Source organism: Magnolia sinica, chromosome 11 (assembly GCF_029962835.1).
Source record: "Magnolia sinica isolate HGM2019 chromosome 11, MsV1, whole genome shotgun sequence".
Classification (NCBI taxonomy): Eukaryota; Viridiplantae; Streptophyta; class Magnoliopsida; order Magnoliales; family Magnoliaceae; genus Magnolia; species Magnolia sinica.
The window spans coordinates 78,564,327-78,580,022 of record NC_080583.1 but is presented as its reverse complement, the minus strand read 5'-3'; the positions used below and the strand labels follow the sequence as shown (position 1 = coordinate 78,580,022).

Here is a 15,696-nt window from a genome sequence, read left to right as displayed (position 1 = left end):
TCGGACGCCACCCGTGACCCGAGCACTAGCCCAATGGCTGTGGACTGTGGCCCACTCGAACACCCGGAGACGGATCATAGTCATGGATGATAGATGTATGGGATGGTTAGATTTATGGATGGATGTAAATGTATAGATGATTTGGTTTGGATGATTGTTAGATGTAAGTGTTAATTTATAATTAATTGCTAGGTTGTTTTTGAGTTAAATTGTTTATAAATTGTTAAAATGTGAGAATTGTGATATTGTTTTTGTTAGATAGATGTACCTGTTAATTTGTTAATTAGTTAAGTTATGTTTTAGTTAAATTGTTGTTGTTAGATATATGTAAGTTTTAATTTGTTAAATTATGAGATTGTGTTTGTTGGATAAATCATAGATGAAATTGTAACCGTAAGTGTTAATTTGTTAATTTATATTTGCTAAGTTGTTTTTTTAGTTAAATTGCCTTTAATTTGTTAAATTGTGAGAATTGTGAATTTGTGATATTGTTTTTGTTAGATGGATGTAGATGTCATTACGTCAGAATCGTGAATTTGCCAAATAAACGACGGATTCAGTCGGTTGCTTGGTCTGTTGTTGTTTTCTGGGTTGGTCAAAAAAAAATAAAATAAAAATAAAAATAAAATAAAAAAATCTTACACCTGATAGTCATAAACAAATCAAACTGACTAGAAATTAAATAAAAATTTCCACCAAGAAGCATGAAAAACCAAGCATTTCATGTTTGCCTACCCATGCATGACCACTGCAAAAAATACACGACCACAGGAAGGAAAAGAAAAGGAGCAAAAGTGTATGACAAGGATAAAACTAATTGTTTGTGGATTCTTGTGTGTACTATATGTAGTTTCTGCAATTTCTCAATCTAGACATTTTAAGTTCCCTGAGGGCTTCCACTAAATAAGTTCTGCATTTATTAGGCACATGCATGACCACTGCAAAAAATACACATACCAAAGGAAGGAAAAGAAAAGGAGCAGAAGTGCAAAACTGTATAACAAGGATAAAACTAATTGTTTGTGGATTCTTGTGTGTACTATCTGTAGTTTCTGCAATTTCTCAATCTAGACATTTTAAGTTCCCTGAGAGCTTCCACTAAATAAGTTCTGCATTTATTAGGCACATGTTAAATTCTTTGATAGTATTCTGTATGCATTTGCTTCTTAGGCAATTTTCTTCTTGAATTTTTTAGAATGGCCCCCCTACAACTCCCATGTCATCGAACTAATAGATAGATTCAAGTTTTCTAACCAATGGCATTCTTTGCTAGATGCATGACTATTATGTTGGTCCTATAGTAATTATGCATTGTAAAATCATGTTTCTTTCATAAGTCCTGCATGTAACTTCTAATTAAAAAGTAGTGTTTTTCTCTGTTGATATATATATATATATATCACATGAATTGAGAGCAGGAAAACTCTACCCCTTAGTCGGGTTATCTTGAAATGTGCAACAAGCGAGATCATTAAGCCTCAAGCAACTCTGAGCGGATGAGTTTACAACCTCCAGATCAAAAATTTTAGATATATATCTTGTGCAGGTCTACAATGTGTGCATGGTCAGTGGGAAAACTCCACATTACTGTGTTGACTCATTGGTAAAATGCAGGATAGAAGAGTCCAAATCAAGAATGACGAACACTACTCATGGAGTAATATAGACAATTCATCTAACCAAGAGGTGAAAGTAGTGCCTGCAGAGTCCAAAGCCTAGTGAGCAATAATTTCAAACGACACATCCAGGTGCATTTTTTAGAATGTCTAGCATAATGAAGTATGATCTGCTATATTTAGAACACTAGACTTCACTACTTACCAATGCACCGTGTTCCTCCTGAACATGCAATAAGTATCGACGTGCTTCTTCTTTATTTTCTGTAATTTTTTCATCATATTTTCTTTCCATTTCCCCGATAAGTTTGTCAGCCTATTGGTTCAAATAATATAGAAAAAATGAATGATAATCCAAAGTACATGAAGATCAACTGAGCAGTTTAAAAATGGAGCAGACCTTTTCTTTCTCAGTATTAACAATCTCTAGCTTCTCCACCTCATACTTCCGTCTTATGTCATTAATTGACCAATCAAATTCAGTCAGTTCCCAACTGAAACAAACTTGCCATAAATGAAATGTGGTGAAAATGGAAAAAATGGTACCTGATCATTCCACTGAGAAATTTCCTTTAAATGCTTCATCAACACCAACTTGCCTTCTAGCATCAAATCATATTGTTTCCTTGCTTCTATTAGTGTGTTTTCAGCCATAGCAAGTGATGCCTGAATCTGAAGACAGATCCAACAGTTGAGAAAAAATTCAGTCAATCAAAAAAGGAAAAAGAAAAAAGTTTTTTTAAAAACCTCTGCTCTTTGTTCCTCCAACAGCTTCTGTTTCTCCCCAAAATGCATATGGAGACGTTCCTTCTCATCTACAATTTCACGCAGCTGGATGACTTGGTTCTCCAGAGAACCAACATGTTGGTCTCGTATTGCAATCTCTTTTTCGAGAGCTTCAATCTGGTCCGCGTTCCCTTCTCGTGTCACTTGAACCTTCTCTTGCATATCTTGATTCTCGGATTCTAACGTTGAAATTTTCAGAAACAAATCTTGCTGGGAAGTTCAACAATATGGGTTTAGAACATGAATATAACATTCCACTGTTCATAATCAGTAGCAACAAACAGCAAATCAGTGACAAACCATTTGATTAGCAGTTAGGCTTGAGGCTTCTGACATAAGTTTAGCTTTCTCCAACTTAGTAACCAACATCTCTAACTCGCTCTTTATTGAAACAAGATTCTCTTTTCAGATTCCAACCTCCAGATTTTGTCTTCTGCTAGACGGCATTCCTCAGCATGTTGCACCATCACAATTTCATGGACCTTCTGCAGCTCAGTAACCTTATTCTTTAGTTCTTCAATTTCTGCTCGGAAGCTACTATTTTCTGATGCAACATGCAGAATTGCTCATGAAGTATGTCAAACTTTTCTTGAGCATGCTTCGCAGCAAGGTCCTTCACTTGCTGAACCAACTTGTAGCAAGTGTTATAGGTAGAAGTCAACTGAAGCACATTCTTCGAAGCAGTCACACTATGTTTACCCAATTCAACTATTTTTGCCGCCAAGTCATTAATGACATCTTCAAGATTCTTTATCTCTTGACCAGATTCGAGTAGTTTTTGTGTAAAATCTTCATTGCTAGACTGAAGAGCAATCTTTTCTTTCTCCAAATTTTCCTGAGTGGCTTTCAAGCATTTGCAAATGTCTTCTTTCAAGCTTAACTCAAAACGTGCCTCTTGTAACTTGGAATTAAGAATTTGCAAGCCTGATTTATCTCCTTCAACAGTGGCTTCTAATGTTTGATAATAGAGTCTCTATGCAAAGTGCATGTAAAGAAACCTTTACTGAAGCAGCAATCTTTTAAAAATTGAACTGCCTAAGAAAGGAAGAAAACGCTAAACCAACAAAAAAAAAAAAAAAAAAAAGGGTCAGTGATTCAGCTTCTCAAAATCATCCATTGGGTCTATTTATGCCATTTTCACAAACACAGAAAGATCATACTGTTTCTGATATCTTTCTCGGCAGACTAGTTTTGCAAAAAGAGCATTCATTTGAAGCTGAAAATCGTCAAAAGCTTTCGAACTCGTAGATAACTTCTCCTCGAAAAACTTCTTGTCTTCCTCAGCTGTAAATAGAATTGTTAAACTGTTACATGGAGAATTCTGAGAATCGTAAGATGGAAGATCAAGCAATTCTAGTCAAGAAACCCTACCTTCTCGAACCTGACCAGCCAAGATCATACTGTTTATTGGTTTGATAAGTCGTCTAGTAAATGTGATGTTTTGGTTGTGGCCCACCTTTGGTGAGGCCCAATAGATGGACTATCAAGATCTTTTTATGGTGTAACATATGATGGGTTTTGGTTGAGGAAGACCAACTTGTACGCACCCATGAAGAAACAACCTAATTGAAATGTCTTAAATAAGAAAAAGGGGTGTGAATTTGCTATACTATTGGTGAAAGATATCAGACCATCCAAAAAACATGCCACTTAGGTTTAGATCAATATAGACTGTCCAAATCATGGGCCTCTTTGTGGACAAAGCATAATGCAGAACACATTGATAAATTATTTTTAACCATTTGATTCTGTCCTGCACAATTCTTGCTTCAGTCCACCTACCCAATTACAAAGAAAGGAATAATATAACTGCAGTTTGTTGTCCACTTCAATTAAAAAATAAGGAATTATAGAGCCATGATCACTAGGTGAATTATGTTCAAATGCACTATTTAGTACGAATGCAGACCATTTCTATTAATCCTGGCCATTGATATTATGATCCAGCCGAGTCAAGTTCACTCGAAGACTCAGGCAAGTTGACTCGAAAACTTAAAAAACCGTAATTCATTAAAAATATATATTTAAAAATATTGGGTTGTACACACTCTGGATCCTGGCCATTTCTATTGGGTGGTACCCACTATGGACTGTGGCCATCTGATGAATGTATGGAATCTCTAAACGTGTGCTACTTAAGCACATGGTGTGTAGCTGGGCTCCCACATACACGTAAGGGTGGCAATGGGCCAGGCAGCTGCCCAAACGGATGAACACGACACGACCCTAATTTGGGCCGGACTTTAACTAGTAGCTAGGCCTGTGGGCCAGACTTGGACCTTGCATGCATGGCCTTTTCAGGTCAGGCTTAGGCTCAAGTCATTTTGGTCTCACCCGATTTGACTTGACTATTAGGAAAATTTAAGGGAAAATAGGGATTTTATCAATTTTCAAGCCAGGTTGAGTTGGAACAGATGGAACTTGGACCCGATTAAAAAAAAAAAATTTCAGGTCAAGCGTGGGTCTTAAGTGGCCCAAACCCAGTCCATTGCCACCCTTATAGTATGCACGAGTGGATGAAGCATATCTCATAAATCACAATGATCAAGCAATCCTGGCAAGTACTAAGCTTTTCTATTCTCGTGAGAGCATTTTCACAAAATCTTTTGAAATTCCACCGTTGGGAGAAGTTTATGAAGATCAATTATGTACATTGATAGACTTGGTGACTCGAGCAATTCATCCAGTCCTCAGTTGAGTCACGATTCACCCAAGTCAGGCATATTTTTAATGCTAACTCAATGGTGCCGAACTGGGTCAGACACTATTGAGTCGGAGTCGCATCAGACAAATTGGCAACCCATGGCTGAGCAGTCCATAGGCACCATCACTGTACAGAGATTCGTTAACCATGATATTATATATATATAGCAACTGTTCATCATTCTTCGTGGGTGGCCACATGTATATACAAACATTACAAAGGAGTCCATGGACGGCCATTTAATAATTATTAAAGAGATAATACAGATTATTAAATGGGCAAAATCAGATTATTAAATGAGCAAAATTAGTTGATATTAAATGGACAACACATAAATGGGCATTCCACCCTAAAATCCGAAAAACCCTCAATCAGCATTGAGATTGAGAGAGATTGGGAGAGATTAAGAGAGAGAGAGAGAGTGAAATACCTCAATGTTCCTGGAGATTTGAGCCTTCAACCACAGATTCAGAGAGAGTGAGATGGCGTGCGTGGGTAGGGCGGTCGGCAACAGAATCTTCCATGGGGATAGAGAGAGAGAGAGAGAGACAGTGGGAAGAGAGATCGAGCAAGGAAGAGAGAAAGAAGAGGGAGAGAGATCGACAGGAAGAGAAGTGAGGGAGATACCTGTAGGAAGGCGGAGAGGAGAGAGAAGGGACTGAGGGCGAGAGAGGCGGACAGGGTGGTTAGAGCAGGCGCTGGCCCTAACCACGTTCCAAATGGAAATCGGATTGCGTACTGTTACTCAGTACGCTCATATGGTACTGAGTAAACTCAGTTGGGCCCATCCTGAATGTATTTGCCTTATCCACTCCGTCCATCCGTGTTTTCAAAAAATTTTATTGGTTGAGCCCAAAATTGAGGTATATCTAAAGCTCAAGTGAACCATACCACAGGAAACCGTGGGAATAATGATTTCCACCGTTGAAACCTTTCTATGGCCCCACAGTGATGTTTATTTGTCATCCAACCTGTTTATAATATCACAAAGACACGGATGAAGTGAAAACACAAATATCAAATTGATCTAAAACTTCTGTGACCCCCACGAAATTTGCAATGGTAGATGTTCAATTCACACTCTTTCCGATGGTGTGTTCCATTTGAGCTTTAGATATACTTCATTTTTGGGATAAAGACCTCAACTTATCTGTTAAAATGTACGGACCAAGTGGATAAAATGCATGAACGACGGTAGGACCCACAGAATTTACTCAGTACGTTAAGTATACTAAGTAACTCATTATGCAATCCGCTTCCTTCCAAATGATATCAAGCTGAACAGATTAGTCCGGGCAGGGCTCTGTGGGGCCACCGTGTTTTATCCATGCCGTTCATCGTTTTTCTCGGTTCATTTTAAAGTGTGAGCTAAAAAATGAGGCATGTAAGGGGCTCTGGTGGACCAGACCAAAGGAAGTTGCAGTAATTATGACACCCACCCTTGAAACCTTTCTAAGGGCCAGGGTGATGTTTTTATACCATCCCACCTATTCATAAGGTCATGTAGACATGGATGAAGTGAAAACATAGATATTAACTTCATTTGAAATTTCTCTAGCTCCCAAGAAGTTTTTAATGGTAGTCGTTCAATCCCCACTTTGTAGTCCACTTAAGCCTTGGACCCGCCCCTTTTTTGGTTAATATCCTAAAATGATCTAAGAAAAGCGTTGAACGGTACGGAGAAAGTCAATCCATAACTTGGGTGGGCTAGGAGCTTAAAAATAAAGTCAATCCATGATATGGGTGCGTTACACCACATAATATAGTCAAGAGGGGTTTCCTTAAAACATTCATAATCATATATTGGGCCCACCTAAATGTGATTTATAGATCCAGCCCATTCATTATATGTGTCCCAATTGGATGAGGATCAGACCAAGTTTCAACCGCATCCAAAACTCATGTGAGCCCCACTAAGTGCTTTTATATTTTTTTAGGATGTCTTCACATAGTTTTAAATGGTATGGCCCACCTGAGTTTCATATACGGATGATTTTTGAGATATCTCATAACCTAAAGGGGACACATCAAATGAACAGGTGTTGATGTTCGACACGCATCATGATGGGGCCCACAAAACTTACTAACATCAATTCTTAGGTTTTCATGAGGTCAGTAAGTTATGTTACAATTTCGACCTAAATATTTGCCCATTTTAGATGTTTGATCCATTCACTTTATTTTACTAATCAATACCCTCAATTTGACTAGTTACTCGCCCCGATCAGGCTATATATGAGAAAGATATTGGGCATATAAGATTGATCAACAATTTGAGTGAAATTTAATTTAAACATTTGAAATTATTTACTCTTCAATCTGAACTGATCAGATTCTCCAAAATTTAATCAAGATCTTGACAAACTATTCATTTCTCATTTAAAAAGTGTTTTGGACTAATCTGATTCGTTTGAAGTTGTAATAGGCTTAATTTTGTAGTATATCCTATTTAGCATGTTATGAATACAATTGACCATTACGTTCAGATCAACTTTAGAATGGCTTTATCATAGAATTAGATCAATCTCATCATTATAAGTTATTCTTGCAAAATCTCAATTTTTTACCAAAATTTTTAATTATCTTCAAAATACATATTATTTTTTTAAAAATCACTTCATTATTAACATTGTCAAATTTTCTTCAAAATTTTGAACTTTTTTCCAATAATCACAATTAAAAAAAAAAATCCCAATTTTCATTTTCAAAATGTCTAATTTTTGCCAAAAATCTCATATTTTTTTAAATCTCATTTTCTTTTTTGCCAAAAATCTCATATTTTTTTAAATCTCATTTTCTTTTTCAAAATCTGAATCTTTCTCAATCATTATCAATTTCAAATCTCATTTTTTTTTTTCAAAATCTCAATTTATTGAAACTTCGCAATTTTTTGAAAATGCAAATTTTTATATATTCAAACTTTGATTTAACTATTCACTCGCCACGATCGGGTTTTAGATGAGAAAGATATTGGGTGGACAAGATTGATCAACTATATGATAGGCCATATCTTGCGATCCAATGGTCAGATTTGAGTTTAAGGTCAGTTCAGATTGTCCAAAATCAATCTAGATATAGACAAATTGATTATGCCCATTTAAAGAGTGTTTTGGATGGATCTGACTTGTTTCAAGTCACATTAAGCCGATTTTTGTTCTCTATCCTAAGTAGCACGTACGTTTCGAACATACGTTACTGTTCAGATCAAAATTAGCACGTCCCAATTACACTTCATTAAACTTGGGCTATTATTATTATTTTTTTCACAAGTGAATCTTTGTGCACATAAACGGTTAAAGGTTCAATTAGTGGATGTGCCAAGTAATTTAGTAAAAAATGCTTCTTTTTTTTTGGTAGATAAATCTCAATTTCCATTTAAAAATCAATTTTTTTAAAAAAATGTATATTTTTCTTTCAAATCTTTTAACAAAATATCATTTTTATTATCAAACATTTCAAAAAATAAATAAATTTTAATATAAATTCTGATTTTTTTTTTCAAAATCTTAAAAAATTTCCCAAAATTTATATATATATATATATATATATATATATATATATATATATATTCTAAATCTCAATGTTTTTATAGATAATTTTTTCTTTTAATTTCAATTTCAAACATTTTCAATTATTTTTCAATATCACAAAAATTTTCAACTTCTTTATTTTCCTTTTTAAAATGTCAAATTTTTTTTTTAAAGTATCAATTTTTTAATCTTATTTTATCTTGAAAATTTCAATTCTTTTGAACTTCTCCATTTCTAATATATATATATATATATATATATATATATATATATGAACTTGTCAATTCTTATTCAACTTCTCAATTTTTTTTTAAATTTTTTTTCAAAATACAAACTCTTATTTTCTTTTTCAAAATATTTTCATTTTTCAAACTTGTCAAAATTTTCATATTTTTTTATCTTTATAATTTTCTTTTTCAGGATATCATTTTTTTTCTCGAAGTCAAATTCTTTTTTTCAAAATTATCAACTTTAATTATTAAACTTTTTTTTTCAAAAAATAGATTTTTATTAAATCAAGGTTTTTCTTTTTCAAAATCTCAATTTTTTTCAAACATTGTTAAAATTTTTAAACTTCTCAATATTCTTTTTCATGTGATATTACAAATCATTTAAATAATAGTTTTCTTTTAAAAAAGTTAATAATAATTTCCACTCATTTGATATAAAAATAAATGAAAATTTCTTTGCATTCAATTAATTGATAAAAAATAATCTTAGATACAAATATGTACAATTAAACCACTAAAATTCTATTAAAAAACAATTCTTGGACTACAATAAAATAGAAATTTCCACCATATTTTAAAAAAAACAAAAGTTTTAGGGAAAATTCATTTTACAACGGACCACGATCCGTCGCAAATGCAACTAAAATCCGTCGTTGGGTTTTATTTTTGGCGGTAATTTGTGACAGATCGAAATCCGTTGCAAAATCTAAATCTGCGACGGATTTAATTCGTCGTAGATTTGTGACAGAGCAAATTTGATTTTAGTGACGGATTTTGGTCCGTCACTAAATTCGGCGACTTTTTTACCTAAGGAATTTAGAGAAGTGATGTGAACGACGAACATTTTCCCTCTGCGACAGATTAAATCTGTCGTTAAACCAAGCCATTTTTGCGATTCATGATTTTGGCGTAGTGTATTAATTTGTTAATTAGTTAAGTTGTTTTGTATATGTTATTATTAGATTGCTATTTGTGAGATTGGTTTTGTTGTATATTTTTTTAGATAGATTGTAAGGAATAAAGATAAATAATCAGTTACCTATTTGAGGATTTCTATGTTGCCAGACAAATACATTGTGTTCTTAGTGACATGAAAAATTTTAAAATGTCTCATTTTTGGACAGTTCAGGGTTAAATAGATTTTAATGTCTTTATTTATTCCAATTTAAATGTATATACCTGTTCTGATTCCGTTTCTCCTTTTTTCTCTTTAGATATATTTCTTGCATTTATTTCATCGTCAAATGTCCATATTGTGTCGATAAAGAAAAGTTGAAAGAGTGGTATGCTAGATTAGTGATTCTCGAATAAAAACCTTTCATAATGATAGAAAGTAAAAGGTTTAGGTCTTTCTGTCAATTCCTTAACCCCTCGAGCCGAAAATGTCTCATGTGTCACTATGCAGAGAGAGTGCATGAAGATGTACACAAACGAGAAGATGAAACTGAAAAAAATTTTGACTTCAGTATCCAGAATAAGTTTAACGTCTGATTTATGGATGACGTTTCATCAAAGAAAATGATACATTTCATTAACTGCACACTACATAGATAAAGATTAGAAACTATGCAAAAGAATTTTGAACTTTTGCAATCTTCCTCTTCCATATATTAGTTTACTTATTTCAAATTGCATGTACAGTTGTTTATAAGATAAGAGTATTAAGAATAAAATTTCAGCAATAACTTTAGACAATACTTTAGCAAATGACAGTATCATTTCATGTTTATGTAACCGGTTCAGGGCAACCGAAAATTTCTTTTTTTATGGAAAAATATTTCAGGTCAGATGTTGTGCCCATATTCTAAATTTGATTGTACAAGATTGGCTGAAAACAATTGACCACACTATAGAGAACATAAGAAAAAGTGTGAAATATATAAGGGAGTCGCCGTCGAGACTAAGTGTATGGAATGACATCATCCAATGTTTGAATATGCTATCTAAAAAAATATTGAAGTTAGATGTGTGTACACGTTGGAACTTGACTTATGAAATGTTAGATACAACAATGGAATTACAGCTTACATTTTCTAAATATGTGGCACGTAACAGAACATATTCTTGGTCACCGAACACAGATGATTAGACCAAAGCAAAATAAGTTCACAACTTTCTCAAAGTTTTTTATGACTGCATGGATATTTTTTCCGAGAATAAGTATCCAATTACAAATCTGTTTCTTCCGTCTCTTTGGAAGATTAAGGATGCTCTACAAAAAAATGATAGTGTGGGTCCATATTTTATATGATAGATGATAATTGGTATACAAATGAAGTTTAAAAAATACTGGGACGAGTGTCATTTGTTGATGTCCTTAGCAATTGCTCTTGATCCTCCTTGTAATATGGGCTTGGTCAAGTTTATTTTCATGAAAATTTATTCCACTGAAAGAGCGGCAATGGAGACGATCAAGGTTCGTCAAGCACTCGAAGATTTGTATAGTTCGTATGCAACTACTTTACCTATAGCAGGTGTTAAAGAATGTAGAGATATAGATATTTTTATACCTGATAATGACGATGTACTAAATGAATATATGTCTTACTTGACATAAGACCGAATATGAGTTCAGACTAAGGAATCAGAGCTATAATTGTACCTGAATAAGTCAATCATAATACAATCTGACTTTGATGTTTTGGAATGGTGGAAGATGAGGATCAGTGAATTAAAATACCCTGCATTATTTGTGATAGCACGGGACATATTATCAATACCAATTTCAACAGTGGCATCAAAATCCGTATTCAGCACGGGGAGTAGGGTTGTGAGCAAGTATTAAGGCTCACTTTTATCAAAAAATAGTTGAAGCATTAATTTGTACAGAAGATTGGTTGTGTCCGATATGGGGAGGAGATGATATTAATGATGAGGAAGATGAAGAGATTGAGATTCACGACGAGTCTCTACCTGCAACAACAACTATATGAATGTATTTATCAATTATTTTCTTTTTTTGTTGAAACTTGAATGCTATGTAATATTGTTTAACTTGAAACTTAAAAGTGGTGGAATGTGAGTTTGTAAGATTTTGATATTTATTTACTCATTATTGTTTATTTGCTTGTATTTTTTATATATTCATATTGCTTTTATTTTGTTCTTATATCAAGTTCAAATTATTTATCAACATTTTGATATCTTTATTAAAAATTGAGTGTAGATATGTCGTTATCTGACCCATCGACCAACATTTGGGACTACGCTTCCCTAGTCGAATCGCCACCAAAGTCTAGAAGAACAAAGATTGTGTGTAGTTTGTATGGTGTGAAGTTTGTGAACAAGACTAATCGGTTTCGGTTGTTCTTGTCATGTCGAGCTGGTGATGCAAAACTATGCCCCAATGTCTCTAAAGATGTCCAAATTCCTTTTCAGGCCCTTTTATATTCGAACAGAAAACCTTTTACTCCATCAAACCTTCTGGATTTAGTACACGAATAACTTCCACGAAAGATGTAGAGGAGGAAGTCATATTAAAAGCCTTGGAGGAAGAACAATTCCAACTCGCCTTAAAACTCAGTATGGAAGAGGTTTTTAGACCTCAGTGATATCCTAAAAAATAACATGATGTTGAAGCAGGATCAAGTATGACGAGCAAGAAAAAGAAGAAGAGTAACAAATTCAAGTTCCTCAGCCGTCTCGGTGAATTTTATAAGACGTTGGATACTACATACAAATCTTCATATAAAGAAAGTTTGAAAATTCTAGTTTAAAGTATAAAAGAGCACGAAAGAAACATCTCTTTGCCTTCTGACTTAGAGCAGGTGAACCAATATGTATATGAAAAATTAGATAGTAGTTTGAATTGATCAAATAACGATGCGGGAAGTTATAATTATGTCCTAAGAAGGCACTCCTCCTATGATGGAGGTTATTAGTTGTAATTTGTGAACAATATAATTATCGAAGCTTTTAATCATAAATTATGCATTTTATTGTTTTGTTCAACTTCAAACTTGAATTTGATAATCAAATTCAAATTCAAAATAAACTCAATATATAACTAGAACACAAACTCGACTCGAAACTCAAACTCGAAACTCGGCTCGAAAACTCAAACTCAAAACTAGCTCGAAGACTTGAACTCGGCTAGAACTGGACCGAGCTGCTAACCAAGTCGAGCTAAGTTGCTGATCCAAGCTCGAATGCCGAGCCGAGCCGACCTTGTGCCGAGGACTTTAGCTGGCCGAGTCAAGCCGAGCTGGGCAAAGCTCGGCTCAGATCAACTTGTGTACACCTCTAACCAAAGGGTAGCGGATTGGGACGCAGATTAGATACTGACAGGTCGAGTAGCGAGACTCGCTAGTGAAGTGATGTCACCAAGTTTTTTGGGCCCCACCATGATGTATGTGTTGTATCAACACCGTCCACACATTTGGAAAGATTATTTTAGGGCATTATCAAAAGAATGGGGCAAATCCAAGGCTGGAGTGGACCCCACCACAGAAAACAGTGGCGAGAGTGACAACCACCAATAAAAAGTTCTAATGGCCATAAAAGTTTTCGATCAAGCTGATATTTTTTTCCCTTCTTTCATGTCTATGTTAACACATGAAGAGGTCGGATCTCAAATAAACATCATGGTGGACCTTCGAAAAGTTTCAACGGTGAGCGTCACTCTTCCCACTATTTTCTGTGGTGAGGTTTACTCCAGCCTTGGATCTGCCTCATTCTTTGGATAATGCCCTAATATAATATCTCCAAATGTATGTACGGTGTTGATACAACACATACATTATGTGGGGCCCACAGAACTTGGTGACATCACTTCTATAGGAGTCTCGCTACTCAACATGTCAGTAGTTAATTCGTGTCCAATGGATTGCCTCTGCCGCAAAATCGGATTGCGTACTGAGTTTAGTACACTCTTACTGAGTAAACTTAGTAAGGCCCATTGTGAATGTATATGGTTTATCCACATTGTCTATCCATTTTTGCAGCTCATTTAAGGGGTTGATCCCAAAATTGAAGCATATCTAAAGATCGAGTGGATCATATCGCACGAAAAACAATGAGAATAATGATTTCTATCGTTGAAACCTTGCTAGGCATTACAGTGATGTCTATTTGTCATCCAACTTGTTCATAAGATCATAAATACATGGATGAAAGGAAAAAACAAATATAAGCTTGATCCAAAACTTTTGTTGATGCAGTTTTCCAGTAGAACGCCCTTGGTGGACCATTCTGGACCTGCACATGTCAAGAAAAGAGACAAAGGAGACCCTAGCTAGTGCAGGGGACCCTCCGATGCTTAAGTCAGGACTGGGTCTATCAAATGGATGATCTCTTGGAAAAGAGTCACCGATCAAGTACTAGGATGAGTGTACGTACCTTTTGAAGGTTTGGAATACCTTTATTTATAGGGATAGGATCCAGGCATCGGAGAAATCTTCCTGCTAATTTGGAAGGGGATCCGTTTGGATCCGGGACGTATACAGAGATTTTATCTCAATCTCTTAATCCTAAAGATCTTGGGATCTGATCTTATCTTCCTAAGATATTGGGAGAGATCTTCGGACCGATGGAGATATTTCTAGATTGCTTAATTCATGTATGGATCATAATGGGCAATCTGCTATTCCTGAGCTATAGTCGAGCTATGACCGAACTATTGCATCGATCCCGGGTTATGTTTTGGCCGATCTATTATCGACCTATCAGTTTGGTCGATAATTGGCCATATGAGTGACCTTATGATTGCACTCTTTTTTATGGTCCTTACAGTTGTACCGACCTCATTGAAGGTCAGCCTGTTTTTGGACGTAGAGGCCCTTATTGGCTCGGATTTTGAGGGCCCGTGCTGTTTTTTTTTTTTTTAAAAAAAAAAAAACAAAAGCCATGAAGATTTCATTACTCATGAACATTTATATCCTTTCAGGAGGGTTCCAACAGAAAAAGGATTCAGACCACCCCTATCATATAGTCCTTATTTGCATAAAAAATCACCCGAAAAGAAAAAAGGAGTCCTCCGAACTTAGAGGCCCCCATTACCTCTAAATAACAAAAAATCCAGTGGAATGCCCCAATGAAGCGCACCTAATGGCCCCAATGCTAGCATTATCCATGGCAAGAGCACCCCGCACTAGCCTAAGAAGGTTGGGGCGAGATCCAAACATCTTGTTTGGGCATCCATCGCTAGCCAATCTAGTCAAAGTGTCTGCCACCGAGTTCCCTTCTCACAAGATATGGTTAAAAGTGAGGTTGAGAGACCGACGAAATTGTTGGATAGCTCCCAACTTCTACCAGATATTCCAAGAGCTGAGGGCGTGAGACTCGACAACCACATTTGCAATGATCATAGAATTAGTTTCCACCATTATGTTGGAGAGGCCTAGCTTGGAGCATATCGTTATGCCATCTAACATGACTTGGGCCTCTGCAACCATGTTCGTGGAGTGGCTGTAGTTTTGTGGAACTCAAAAATGATTTTACCGTGATGGTCCCTGCAAACTCCCCCTCCTCCACTTTCTCCTGGGTTACCCCTAGATGAGCCATCAACGTTCAATTTCAGCCAACCCCGAGGGGGTCTTGTCCATCTGACTACAATGTGTTTACCAGCAGGGGGAAAGTTGACATTAGGAATCCTTAGGGACTGGAGGGTGATGGTGTCTGTCATAGAGTTCCTGTTTGGAACAGGGATGGAGGAACCAATTTCTCTCAGCCAGCGAGAAAGATTGAAAATGATCTGGTAATCTGACATTGCGTGGCCTTCAAATCGAGCATTATATCTGCTTTTCCATATCTCCCAGATGATAATGCAAGGGGCGAGACCAGTGAAAAAGGAAATTCTAGTTTTCTTATTGGCTTTAAAAGTCCAATGATGA

General features: G+C 35.5%; 1 protein-coding gene across 1 annotated transcript; it reads right to left on the bottom strand.

The window, feature by feature from the left end:
• Positions 1-1,500: 1,500 nt before the first annotated feature.
• LOC131219439 (synaptonemal complex protein ZEP1-like) lies at positions 1,501-3,463 on the bottom strand. The gene is made up of 3 exons (XM_058214572.1): positions 2,703-3,463; positions 2,364-2,612; positions 1,501-2,288 (listed from the first exon to the last, which is right to left on the bottom strand). The coding sequence occupies exons 1-3, from the start codon at positions 2,769-2,771 to the stop codon at positions 2,100-2,102; spliced, it is 507 nt and encodes a 168-aa protein (XP_058070555.1). The 5' UTR covers positions 2,772-3,463; the 3' UTR covers positions 1,501-2,099.
• Positions 3,464-15,696: the final 12,233 nt, after the last annotated feature.

Coding starts and splice junctions, on each gene's coding strand:
- LOC131219439 (XM_058214572.1), bottom strand. CDS start 2,771: ATGTTGGTTACTAAGTTGGAGAAAGCTAAACTTATGTCAGAAGCCTCA. Junction 2,613..2,702: donor GCCTAACTGCTAATCAAATG/GTTTGTCACTGA, acceptor TGAACTTCCCAG/CAAGATTTGTTTCTGAAAAT. Junction 2,289..2,363: donor TGGAGGAACAAAGAGCAGAG/GTTTTTAAAAAA, acceptor ATCTGTCTTCAG/ATTCAGGCATCACTTGCTAT.